At 42.3% G+C, this 14,161-nt stretch overlaps 1 protein-coding gene and 1 long non-coding RNA gene across 2 annotated transcripts in view; both read left to right on the top strand.

Annotated features, from left to right (window-relative positions):
- The first annotated feature begins 4,399 nt into the window (after nt 1–4,399).
- Nucleotides 4,400–14,161, top strand: part of LOC122935243 (kyphoscoliosis peptidase-like) — a 132,743-nt gene continuing 122,981 nt past the window's right edge. Inside the window, exons 1-4 of the mRNA XM_044291005.1 lie at nt 4,400–4,499; nt 6,730–6,783; nt 7,726–7,779; nt 8,461–8,526. Coding sequence (XP_044146940.1) covers nt 4,400–4,499; nt 6,730–6,783; nt 7,726–7,779; nt 8,461–8,526 — 274 coding nt within the window. The remainder of the gene's footprint in view (nt 4,500–6,729; nt 6,784–7,725; nt 7,780–8,460; nt 8,527–14,161) is intronic.
- The window catches only part of LOC122933709, a 42,704-nt gene continuing 36,284 nt past the window's right edge, over nt 7,742–14,161 (top strand). The window contains exons 1-2 of the long non-coding RNA XR_006388537.1: nt 7,742–7,779; nt 8,461–8,526. This is a non-coding gene — a long non-coding RNA (uncharacterized LOC122933709). The remainder of the gene's footprint in view (nt 7,780–8,460; nt 8,527–14,161) is intronic.

Here is a 14,161-nt window from a genome sequence, read left to right as displayed (position 1 = left end):
TATTTTTTTTTCACATTTCACTACTTTTTCATCATAAAATTACTTTTTTTTTTTTTTAAATATATTTTTTTGCATTTCCATATCCCAAGACCCATACCGTTTTTATTTTTCCATCAACATAGTTGTGTGAGGTGATTTTTTTTTTTTTTGCAGGACGGGCTAAAATTTTTATTGGTACCATTTTGGGGTACATATGAATTTTTGATTGCTTTTTATACTATAGTAGTGTTAATCGCAAATATTCTAATCGCAAATTTTCGCAAATCTTCGTAATCGCGAATATTCTAGATTTTTTTACTTCAGTACCCATGATCCCTCACTGCTTCTTGCTTGTGGGCCAATGAGAAGGCTGCGATATCTTTGACTTTAGGAGTAGTAGTGATCGCGAATTTTCGTATCGCAAATTTTCCGATTGCCGATTTTCGCAATCAAGAAAATAATGACGAGTTTACGAATTCATGAATATATCACGAATATTCGTCCAAATATTCGAAAAATATTTCAAATTCAAATATTGCCCCTGCCACTCATCACTGTACTATAGGTGAGATAACTAATTTCATCCTGAGGAAGGGGTGTATTCCCTGAAACGCGTTTGGGCTTGTGAGGACAGTGAGTAAATTTCCCCCAAAGTAATTACAAGTGACCGAGAAGAAATACCGTCGGTCGGGGTGATCTGCACAGCGAATCTCCTATTGAGGTGGTGCTTACCAGGATTTAACAAGTACGTCAACCTCTGCTTCAGCCGTGGAGTCACGTGAGACGTCACGTTCAGACTCCATACCACGTGGGACGCCGCGTTGAGCTGTGTTCGGCTGTCTTCGACGTATTGCATTGAATCCAGGCAGAGGGTAAGAGACGCTTTGATACATTTGTTACAAACACACGAAAATATACTCCCTCTAGGATTGGAAGCAATTTTGCCCTCCTATACTGAAAGCTGCAGTTGGAGAGTGTGTTATACCTGCCATTTGATGCTGCAGACGCTGCTATTTGGAACTGTATTAAGGTGGATCTGCACCTGCTGGGACTGATCCTATTGTGGAGAGTGTGCACATCTATGAACTTTTGAACCTCTATCACTATCCAGTGTTTCTCTAGGACCCTGATCTTTGGACTTGAGTTTATATATAGATTTTATGATTTGTTATTTTATGTCATTTTATATGGATGTCTTTTATTCTGTGTGATGCTATGTCTATAAAAGATTAAACACTAATCTTTACTACAGTCTTCTGTTCCCGTATATGGAGTGCCCCTCTATTTCTATTTTCCCATTACATAAACACAGCACCAGAACCAAGCCCATTTCATAACTACAGCACCATATCCAAGCTCATTACATAAGTACAACACCAGAACCAAGCTCATTACTAAAATACACCACTAGAACCAAGTGCATTATATAAACACAGCACCAGAACCAAGCCCATTTCATAACTACAGCACCATATCCAAACTCATTACATAAGTACAACACCAGAACCAAGCTCATTACTAAAATACACCACTAGAACCAAGTGCATTATATAAACACAGCACCAGAACCAAGCCCATTTCATAACTACAGCACCATATCCAAACTCATTACATAAGTACAACACCAGAACCAAGCTCATTACTAAAATACACCACTAGAACCAAGTGCATTATATAAACACAGCACCAGAACCAAGCCCATTACATAAACACATCACCACAACCAAGCCTATTATTAGATAACTTTAGCCCCAGAACTAAGCTCATTACATAAATATAGATCCAGAGCCAAGATCATTACATAACTACAGCACCAGATCCAAGCTCATGACATCCATTTGTCTTAGTGGGGGACAGAGATGGAAATAAATGGCTCCTCAGGCACACTGGCCAGAATGGCGATCTGTATGCTTGCTTGCTTACACAGTGATATGTGTATGACTGACAACAAGCAGTATGATGATTACGGGATAGCCATGCTTTTAGACCCGCGCTACCAAGGCAAAACGGGGGAATGTTTTCCTCTCACAGAAAGGGAGGCCAAATTACATTATTACCAGGAAACACTGCGTACACAACTTACTGCAGCTTACGGTGAGCAGACGCCTGCCGCCAGCATGTCTGAAAGAGAGGACCTTCTGCACCCACCAAAGAGTCATCACCCTCCCATTGGCACAAGCACAGAAGCCACTGCAGCAGTAGCAGCCGTCGTTTCAGTCTCAGCAACATGATGGAGCAGTTTTTCCACGTGCCCCACTAGGCTAAGGCCAGTCAACAAGGCAACAGCTTCCACCTCTCGCCCAAGTTCAGGCCTACCTAAACTATGGCCAGCCTTTGTCGCATACTCTGTTCTTGATCCCATGGATTTCTGGGTAGGCAGACTGGAGCAGTGGTCTGAACTGGCACAGCACACTCTCTTTCTTCTTTCTTTCCCAGCCTCCAGTGTCATCTCAGAGAGGGTTTTCAGTGGGGGGGGGGGGGGGGGGGGGGGGTAGGTGGGTGTGGTGACACCCAAACGGATCAAGTTATTCTCCACCCGTGTCCACTCCAAATCATCACTTTTGCTAAAATGAACCATGCAACTAAAGCCTCAGTCATCAGTTTACATGTATTCAGTTTCCACACGGTTTCAATTTCATGTTTGTAATTTTTGGATCAGTACCAACATTTTCTCTCTCCTCAGGCTGATTCCGATGAATAGACTGTGCCTTTCTGATGGTGACCCATCTTGCCACTGACTGCTTACCATCACGTTCTGTACAGTAGCTGCTATGGCCTGCATCATGCCACTTATACCACTTTACAACCATCACGTTCTGTATGGCTGCTGCAGCCGACACCTCTATCATGCCACTGCCATGGCCTGCCGACCATCATGCTGCCGTCTGTCTGCCAACATGTACCATATGGCTGCTGCTGCTGCAGCCGCCGCTGCCTCAGCTGGTACTGCTCCCCTACTGCCATCACCATTAAGGGTCCATTCACACATCCGTAGTGTATTGTGGATCCGCAATACACCCGGCCGGCATCCCCATAGAACTGCCGGACATGTTCTATTTTTTTCGGGAGCCGCGGACCAGAAGATTGGGGCTGTGCTCCGGAAATGCGAATGAGGACAGCACACTGTGTGCTGTCCGCATCTCTTCTGGCCCCATAGAGAATAAATGGGTCCGGATTCGTTCCGCAGGATCCGGACCCATTCTACGGACATGTGAATTGACCCTAACACAAAAAAATTCCAGTGTTAATCAGACCTCAGCTGACATTCCCAATCAGACCCCCAATGTTAATAAGACCCCAATAAGACCTCAGATCAGACCCCTAATCAGACCTCAGCTCAGACCCCAATGTGAATGACTCCCAATCATACCTTAGATAAGAGCCCCATACCTCTCATCAGCCCCATATCAGCCCCCATATGCCTCTCATCAGCCCCCATGCCACAGCACACATAAAATAAAAAAACACCTCTCCTGCTCTGGATGCCGCCGCTCCTCACCGCCAGTGCTCCTCCTGCTCTTTCTGCTGCCGGGTGTGCTGTGAACTGGCGCACACAGCGTGAGGTCACAGGGCGCCCTCGTGCTGTCCGCAGCCACAGCAGAGCCTAAAGACGAAGGGCAAGAAGTGGTGAGTACAGATCCTTCACTGCTTCCTGGTCCTCCAGTACTAATGGGCACTTCCATAACGAAAGCGCTCATTAGTATTCACCCCATAAGGCTACTTTCATACTTGCGTTTTTACCTTATCTGCTATAGCTCAGCAAAAATGCTTCTGTTACTAATAATGCAACTATCTGCATCCGTTGTGAACGGATCCGGTTGTATTATCTGTAACATTGCCAAGATGGATCCGTCATGAACTCCATTGAAAGTCAATGGGGGATGGATTCATTATTTATTGTGTCAGAGAAAACTGAGCCGTCCCCATTGACTTGCATTGTGGGTCATGACAGTTCCATCTTGTTCTGCCTCCAAGGACGGAGGGTTTTCTCTCTGGTATGAAAACGGAACAGAATGCATTTTGGAGGATTCCGTTCTGTTCAGTTACGTTTTCTCCCCATTGACTATAATTGGGGACAAAATGGAAGCGTTTTTCCCGGTATTGAGACCCTATGACAGATCTCAATACCGGAAAATATTAACGCTAATGTAAAAATAGTCTTATGGGGCGAAAAATACGGTAAGTTACTATTTCAAATCCTCCTGTAAAATATCACTTTCATTATGCAGTAAGAAACTTCTCAGCTGCAGATTAGTCATTGGTCACACAATAATACCTAGAGACACGCTCTTATTTGCACTTTGTCAATAGAGGCCGGTATCTTACGTTAGATCAAGGAAGAGAATGTTAATAGTTCTTACAGCTTGAAACGCAGAACAAGGAAGCAAAAAATAGTCTTTCACTTGAGGTAACGCAAAAGATGGCTGCATTTCATGAGCGCCTCAAGCCATGGCAAAGGATTTTACTTGGGATATTCTGCTTCCCTCTTTTACCTTTCTACCTGTGTGTCTACTGCTTATGTGAGTACAAGACCCTCTGCTCCTCTATGTGCATTATTATTATTATTATTATTATTATTATTATGATGTATCATCACATTATATGTTATTCTAGGAGAACATGACTGATTCAACGAGATATGAAATAAAATATGCTATAATGAAATTTTAATGACCCAAAGGTACAGACTAGGGTATATTTGAATGAGAAAAAGCAAATAGCCAAAATAAAGTCCCTGTTTTTTGACCAACTTTTGATAAAACTTATTGAAAGCAATAACTTTAAAAAAAAATCTATAAAATGAACCAGTGTGGGAGATGTTTTTTTATACATAATACCCTGTTTTATTATTTAATAATAGGTAATTTTGACTGTTAGCATCAGTAACGGCAGTTAGACTCAGCCGTCCTTACATTTGGATGGCTAACTGCCATTATTGACACTAGCAGTAAAAATTCTCTATTATTAATAGGTTTGAGCGAATTGACCTTCAGATCATGGATCCAAAGTCGATTCGTTCAAACACTTACATTTTAACGCTGTGACTGTACAGCATTAAAATCTTATGGCTCCATGGAGCCAAAGTTCTTTTTGCGCTAGAATTTGCTTAATTCTCAATGTATGCATATGTGAGTATTGAAAAACAATTAAAAATAGCAATCCGAACTGGGCTTTGGTACTGGCTGGTACCTCGGTTGCTATTTTACATTGTTTTTCAATACGCAGATATGCATACATCGGGAATTAAGCAAAGTCTTGCCTGACTTCGGTCGAGAAGAACCTTGGCTCCACTGAACCAATACATTTTAATGCTGTATGGATACAGCTTCAAAATTTAAGTATTTGAACAAATGAACTTCGGATCTATTATCTGAAGGTCGATTCGCACAAGCCTAATTATTAAATATAATTGCACATAATTCCCAGTCCCCAAACAGGGTATAATGTTAAAAAAAAACTATTAGGAATCCAAACATCTCTCTTACTGACTCCTTTTTGAAAGCTGGAGTGACAGAGAGGCGCATAGATGCGAATCGCTGCACACACGGATCGTCTGATTAGAAGAATGGCCCATAGTGATCCATTCTGTACTGCAATTAAAATTGAATGTTACATCCCAAGTCTAGGGCAGCAAATAGTGTCTGCACATAAGAAGAGGTTTGTATGACATTGGGCTACGAGCCACTCGTCCAGCTACAGGTATTCTATGGATGTCTATCTTCAGTGATGAGGCCCACTTCTGTATTGGATGCAAAGATAGCTGGAGAATAGTCTGAAGATGAGGTGGGCAACGTCATGAAGAGGCCTTAACAAGGGAACAGGAGGAGTTCTAGTGTCCTAGGAGCCATTTTCAACAGGACAACACCATGTCGTATGTTGCTCATGGTCCTGTGTGCAGCCTATGTGGCTGAAATGTGCTTCCATGGCCTGCAGCATCTCTGGACTTGTCTCCTTTCGAGCACATCTGGGACATCATTGGTTGGCAAATGAAAAGGGATCTGCCAGAAGCAGATCTGTACTCAAGTGCACCCAGTGTGGCAGAACATTCCATTAATAACCATTATAGCAGGGACGGACTGGCATCTTAAAGTGGCCCTTAAAAAAAATGTTGTCCCATGTTGTAGAAGGTGTCCAAATTGACAGAAGGTGGGGCAACACAAATAGGCAGGGTCAGCAATACCATAGTGCAAAATACTGTCCAACAGAAACATATACCACAGAGCAGCACAATATATTGCCCCAAAAGCTGTCCTTCTGTTTGGCGATCATTAGATGCAATTTTCTGTCCTCCATCTCCAGTTGTCTCTAATTAAGATATGGAGCAGGGGGCTTAGGAGGTGAGATGTGGGCCACAACAGTTGAATTCAGGAGGGCATGTGCGATCACTGGCGGAGTACATGAGTACGTGATTCTCAGTGTTAATTACCGCTAAAAGCTCACTATGTACCTGGCCATCGGCCCAACGGGAAATTTCCAATCCGCCCCTGCATCCTAGTAATCAAAAAACATTTAAAGCCTTATTGATTTCTTCACGTAGTGCTTATACTCGATACTGAATAATTGTAGATGTTTTTAAAATTTTGTTTTCATTTTTTAATAATTTACATGACATAAATATGTCTAGCGATCCTGTGATTTCCATTTCTACGACTTTTCCTTCCGGGTGTTACAATTTCAATGTTGACGAGTGTAGTTACGTAGTGTCAGTGATAGTAATTTATTACAATCCTCTTCATTGTTATGTTTTAGGTCTTAAAGAAGAAAAAAATGAGGAAGATGTGGAAGAAAACAGGCAAAGCACCGGTGCGTCATCACAAATCATAAGTGTTCAATAAGATCTGGATGGTTGTGGATAGGGATGAGGGAAATCGACTTCGGATGAAACATCCAAAGTTAATTCGCATAAAACTCAGTTTCAATACTATACGGAGCAAGCGCTCGGTACAGTATTAGAATGTATTGGCTCCAATGAGCTGAGTTTGGGAAATGTTTTTTTTTACAGTAGAAATCAATTTATGAAGTTATTGCGCAAAGTCTCGCAAGACTTCGTGAAGCAATAAATTTGGCTAATCTGAGCCAATACATTCTAATACTGTACGAAGCACTCGGTCAGTACAGTATTGAAACAAAGTTTTATGCGAATCGACTTTGGATGTTTCACCCTAAGTCGATTCGCTTATCCCTAGTTGTGGATGATATCTTCTGTTCAAGAAGGAGAGGGGAGGGTAACACCTGTACAATTATATATTAATACAACTCACTTCCTCTATCAGGTCATGAAAAAGGAGTGAGGAATGACACAAAACAAAACCAAACCAGATTATCATTCATTAACAAAGGTATGGACATTACTGCTGACCCTGAAAAAGCTACCCTAATCAATGGGGAGATTTCCTGAGACAGGTATACAGATTTTTGCCCATGTTTGACACTTTTCAGTTGTTTGCTCCATATAGTACACAGTTCTGAAATTTGATGCTCTGCTCATAAAGTCATAAACCCCATAGAAATAAAGGTTACTTTTACAACCATGTACAGACACCAATAAAATCAACTCTTATCTTTCCAGCTAATGCAGTATGAAAACATGTAGAAATCTGAGTCTCACTTCCTTCTGGGATTCGCACCCCACCTATCCCTTGGTTGAACTTGATGGACTTATGTCTTTTTTCAACCGTATCAACTATGTAACTATGTAGTATCACTAATATTAATCTATAACAATCCTCTCTGTGGATATTTCAGGTTTTAAAGATGAGATAAACAAGGAAAACGTGGAAGAAAATAAGCACAGGTTCGGTGAGTCATCACAAATCATTGGTCCTCTAAGATCTAGACCAGGGCTGGCCAACCTGCGGCTTTCCCGTTGTTGTAAAACTACAATTCCCACCATGCCCTGCTGTAGACTGATAGCTGTCTGGGCATGCTGGGAGTTGTAGTTTTGCAACAGCTGGAGAGCTACAGGTTGGCCATCCCTGATCTAGACTATTGTGGATGATATCTTCTGTACCTGTAACACCTACACAATGACACTTTAACATAGTGCACACCCTCTATCAAGTCATGAAGACAAAGCAAAGAACGGCACACAACAAAGCCAAACCAGATTATCATTCATTAACAAGGGTATGAACACTACTGCAGACAGTGGAGACCCAATCAATGGGGAGATTTGTTGAGTTTTGCCTATCCTGAAAATACTGTCCATAAATGTATAGATGGTTGACAACCCAGCCACATTTCTCTTAGGTTGTGTGCAACATAATAGACAACTGATTTACACTTTGCTGGAGAATATGGTACACACTACAGTGAAAATCACTCCTCTGCTCAAAAACTCATAAACCCCATATAAATAAGTAATGTGTTCTCTAAGATCTGGACTATTGTGGGTGATAGGAGTTTATATCTTCTGTAGATAAAGGGCGGGGGATTAAGCTTATACAATGACTTAATAACATAGTGCACTTCTTCTAACAGGTCATGAAAATAGAGCAAAGAACGGCACAGAACAAATCCAAACCAGATTATCATTCATTAACAAAGGTATGAACACTACTGCAGACATAAAAAATCCACCCTAATCAATGAGGAGATTGGTTGAGTTTCGTCTATTCTGAAAAAATGTTTTTGTGGACTGTCCATAAATTTGCAGATGGTTGACAGCCCAGCCATTTTTCTGTCAGGTTGTGTGCTTACACATACACTTTGCTAGAGAATATGACACATGGTACACTGAAAAGTTGCTATTATACTCATAAACCCCATAGCAATATAAAAGTTACATTTATAATCATGCAATTCATTGAAGGAGTTTTCTGGGTAATAGATATTGATGACCTATCCATAACATAGACTGTTCAAAGAAGGTAGCACAGCAGCATATCCAGTGTGACTTTTATTGGGGACCAGAGTGCACACAAAAATAAGACGTTTCGGCTACGCAGTAGCCTTTCTCAAGCATTACTTGAGAAAGGCTACTGCGTAGCCGAAACGTCTTATTTGTCCATGGGACGGCGTTGGATTGGCTGTCCCTCCACGGCTGGTGCATTCCATACAGGCCAGAAGGTCCATTTTTGTGCTGCTCTACAACTACTTTTATTACTATCCATAACATAGGTCATCAATATCAGATCAGTACGCCATCAATTAACTTTTTGGAGCAGCTGACAGCATTGGAACTAACACAGAGAATGGAGTAGGAAGCAGTAACCTGGCACGGCCACTATACAGAGGACGGACCTATGATTCTCGTTCTACTACTTTGTTAATTATGGAGCTGGCAACTGCTGAATCAGTTGATGTGCTGGAACTGACACCGATCTGACATTGATAGGATAGACCATCAATATCTATAACCTAGAAAATCCCTTTAAATATTGTTTCTAATTTTCAGTGACACTGAATTAGCCAATGGGGTCCTTGTAGAATGGACAAAGATTTTAAATAATCAGGCCAATAAAAATAGAAATAACTGAAGTAACCTTATCTATAATCTATCTACGGTGCTATGACTGATGGAAGTCAACACATCACAGAGAGAGACCATCAGGAAACTGGTTGCCAAGCTGAAGGTTATCACCCATTAAATAGAGATGGCCTTGCGGTTCGCCTGACAGTAGTTTCACAACGAACTTTACTTGTTCGCGATTCCCCAAACATGCGAACATATGGTGATGTTCGCATGCGCCATATTCTTTTGCATTGCGCCAAACTTTGACCCTTGACACGCCCATCAGGTGGGACAGGACAGACAATTGAGATGTTTCAGCACATGGAAACTGATCTAGCAGCCATTTTACATTCTGTGTTTTGCCAGTGTAGGGAGAAGTTGCTTTGTGGAGCAGGGACACACTGTTAGGGACACCAAACGCTAGCTAATAGAGCCACAAAGTCCTTTTAAGGACTATTATAGGTGTGCTATCAATAGGTCTGATATACTGAGGGGTGTGATATACTTATATACTTTCTAACATAGAAAGTAAATTATAGTGCAATTTAATTGTGCAGCAGTTGTGTGCGGTTCTGCTGCAATACCACAGCTATATAGAGGGACAAACAGTATTGGAATAACTAATTGAAACTGGTGTGATATACTTGTTGCCCCACAAAAACTTATTGAGGGGTGCAATATACCTGCATCCACCAAATATTGATTCAGTTGTTCTACAGTATATATATGTTTCCACAAAATACTAATGGAGGGGTGCGATATATCTGCTTCTACAAAAAAAATGATTGAGGGGTGCGCTATACCTGCTTCCACAAAATACTAATTAAAGGGTGCGATATACCTGCCTCCACAAAATACTGATTAAGGGGTTTGATATACCTGTTTTCACAAAATACAGATTGAGGTGTGCGATATACCTGCTTCCACAAAATACTCATTAAGGGGTTTGATATACTTGCTTCCACAAAATACAGATTTAGTGGTGCGATATACCTGCTTCTACAAAATACTGATTGAGGGGTGTGATATACCTACTTCCACAAAATACTGATTAAGGGATTATATATAGCTTCTTCCACAAACTACTGATTGAGGGGTGCGATATACCTGCTTCCACAAAATACTGATTGAGCGGTGCGATATACCTGCTTCTACAAAATACTGATTAAGAGGTTTGATATACCTGCTTTTACAAAATACAGATTGAGGGGTGCTAAATACCTGCTTCCACAAAATACTGATTAAGGGGTTTGATATACTTGCTTCCACAAAATGCAGATTTAGTGGTGCGATATACCTGCTTCTACAAAATACTGATTGAGGGGTGCGATATACCTACTTTCACAAAATGCTGATTAAGGGATTCTATATAGCTTCTTCCACAAACTACTGATTGAGGGGTGCGATATACCTGATTCCACAAAATACTGATTGAGGGGTGCAATATAGCTGCTTCCACCAAAGATTGATTTAGGTGTTCTATATACTTTTACTTTTTAGAATTAGTGATTTTTAAAAATACCTTTATTAGTGATTATCTGGGTATAGGTATGTATATACCAACAGAGTGTGCTACAATTTCACAAGAATTTGTATATATATATTTCTTATGACCGGGGAGTAGTAGCCCCTACACATAACATTTACTAGTGATACAATACGTCAGTAGGTTTAGGAAATTCGAGGATCCAGTCAAATTATTAATAAAGATAATAGATAGTAGTGAGACAAGGTCTGAGAGAAGGGGCAGGGCAGACAAACTGCTTACCCTACAAGGCCCTCAAAAGACTGCTCAGCCCAGGGTGACCCCCTGATGGTGGAGGTTCCCTGTCCCCGAACCTAGAAACTAAACAAATCCCTAGGTTGACCCTAGCCAGGGAAAAATATTATAATAACGATAAATCAGGAATGGAGGGTGGTTAAGTATAGATGGGGTCACCACCTACCCCTTCCAGAGGATTAGAAAAATAGGGATGAGATTCACAATTATATTATAGGAGTGAGAGAGAGTTTCAGATAATACGGAAATCACCATCCCACTCACGAGTACAATACGCACGTTTTTAAATTATGCACATCTTAATACATATATACCACGACGCGTTTCGCCTGTATACAATCAGGCTCATCAGGAGGTAGATAAAAAAACGAACAGAGTCCAATTAAGATGTAGATGTGATTAATAATATAGATGGTGAAAATGAAGCGATACTTAGCTACCGATGTTCAATAGGGAAGGCGTGGATAGAACATTACCAGAGGGCATGATAATTACAGCCATAAGGGATAAACCTAGAAGGATATAAATAAAAGTATGAGGAGGACGCTTAGGTCAAAAAGTCACCACAAGTAAAAGTCATTGTAAGAACACTAAGATAGACTTTGAGGACTTACATGATGATGGTGCTGGCAAAGTCTCCCCCAGTAGCCTGTTTTAGGCCCAGGTACCGTGTCATTGGAATCGCAGCCCATTTATAGGGACCGATTCCAATTTCCGGACGCCGGAGGCACACTTCCGGTTTCCTGGAACGCATGGTGGAACGCATTGGGCCTCCGCGTCTTACGTCACTTCCGGCGCCGTGGAACGCATCGTGAGCCGCATATGGCTCGATGCCGGCGCCGGAGGGCGACTGTGGCTGGCATTCAATGCAGATTAACGCAACAGCTGATTGCAGGGATGGGAAGAGGCCAGTATAGATTTATTATATATAAAATTGGGAGCTAACGATAATAGAATCCTCGGGTGAGGAATGTGTCACGGTAACCTGGAGGCATAAAAGGCCCTCATTGTCAGCCCCCCTAAAGAAAAAGTATCACAGAATGAACCAAGGATAATAATGAGAAATATAGATCATGATGTGAAGAACATATAAACCTGTCTCAATGATAGTTTCATTAAAATTGAGAGGTCCTATGTAGTATTTGAAGATAAGGGTAATCGATAATTTTTAACCCATTAGTAGAGTTGAGCGAACACCTGGATGTTCGGGTTCGAGAAGTTCGGCTTAACATCCCGGAAATGTTCGGGTTCGGGATCCGAACCCGATCCGAACTTCGTCCCGAACCCGAACCCCATTGAAGTCAATGGGGACCCGAACTTTTCGGCACTAAAAAGGCTGTAAAACAGCCCAGGAAAGAGCTAGAGGGCTGCAAAAGGCAGCAACATGTAGGTAAATCCCCTGCAAACAAATGTGGATAGGGAAATGAATTAAAATAAAAATTAAATAAATAAAATTTAACCAAAATCAATTGGAGAGAGGTTCCATAGCAGAGAATCTGGCTTCCCGTCACCCACCACTGGAACAGTCCATTCTCAGATATTTAGGCCCCGGCACCCAGGCAGAGGAGAGAGGTCCCGTAACAGAGAATCTGTCTTCATGTCAGCAGAGAATTAGTCTGCATGTCATAGCAGAGAATGAGGCTTCACGTCAGCCACCACTGCAACAGTCCATTGGCATATATTTAGGCCCAGCACACACACAGGCAGAGGAGAGAGGTCCCGTAACAGACAATCTGGCTTCATGTCAGCAGAGAATCAGTCTGCATGTCATAGCAGAGAATGAGGCTTCACGTCAGCCACCACTGCAACAGTCCATTGGCATATATTTAGGCCTAGCACACAGGCAGAGCAGAGAGGTCCCGTAACAGACAATCTGGCTTCATGTCAGCAGAGAATCAGTCTGCATGTCATAGCAGAGAATCAGGCTTCACGTCAGCCACCACTGCAACAGTCCATTGTCATAAATTTAGGCCCAGCACCCAGGCAGAGGAGAGAGGTCCCGTAACAGACAATCTGGCTTCATGTCAGCAGAGAATTAGTCTGCATGTCATAGCAGAGAATCAGGCTTCATGTCAGCCACCACTGCAACAGTCCATTGGCATATATTTAGGCCCAGCACCCAGGCAGAGGAGGGAGGTCCCGTAACAGAGAATCTGTCTTCATGTCAGCAGAGAATCAGTCTGCATGTCATAGCAGAGAATGAGGCTTCACGTCACCCACCACTGCAACAGTCCATTGGCATATATTTAGGCCTAGCACACAGGCAGAGCAGAGAGGTCCCGTAACAGACAATCTGGCTTCATGTCAGCAGAGAATCAGTCTGCATGTCATAGCAGAGAATCAGGCTTCACGTCAGCCACCACTGCAACAGTCCATTGGCATATATTTAGGCCTAGCACACAGGCAGAGCAGAGAGGTCCCGTAACAGACAATCTGGCTTCATGTCAGCAGAGAATCAGTCTGCATGTCATAGCAGAGAATGAGGCTTCACGTCAGCCACCACTGCAACAGTCCATTGGCATATATTTAGGCCTAGCACACAGGCAGAGCAGAGAGGTCCCGTAACAGACAATCTGGCTTCATGTCAGCAGAGAATCAGTCTGCATGTCATAGCAGAGAATCAGGCTTCACGTCAGCCACCACTGCAACAGTCCATTGTCATAAATTTAGGCCCAGCACCCAGGCAGAGGAGAGAGGTCCCGTAACAGACAATCTGGCTTCATGTCAGCAGAGAATTAGTCTGCATGTCATAGCAGAGAATCAGGTTTCATGTCAGCCACCACTGCAACAGTCCATTGGCATATATTTAGGCCCAGCACCCAGGCAGAGGAGGGAGGTCCCGTAACAGAGAATCTGTCTTCATGTCAGCAGAGAATCAGTCTGCATGTCATAGCAGAGAATGAGGCTTCACGTCAGCCACCACTGCAACAGTCCATTGGCATATATTT

The sequence above is a fragment of the Bufo gargarizans genome, chromosome 4 (genome assembly GCF_014858855.1).
Source record: "Bufo gargarizans isolate SCDJY-AF-19 chromosome 4, ASM1485885v1, whole genome shotgun sequence".
Taxonomy (NCBI): Eukaryota; Metazoa; Chordata; class Amphibia; order Anura; family Bufonidae; genus Bufo; species Bufo gargarizans.
This window is presented reverse-complemented; position numbering and strand designations above follow the sequence as displayed.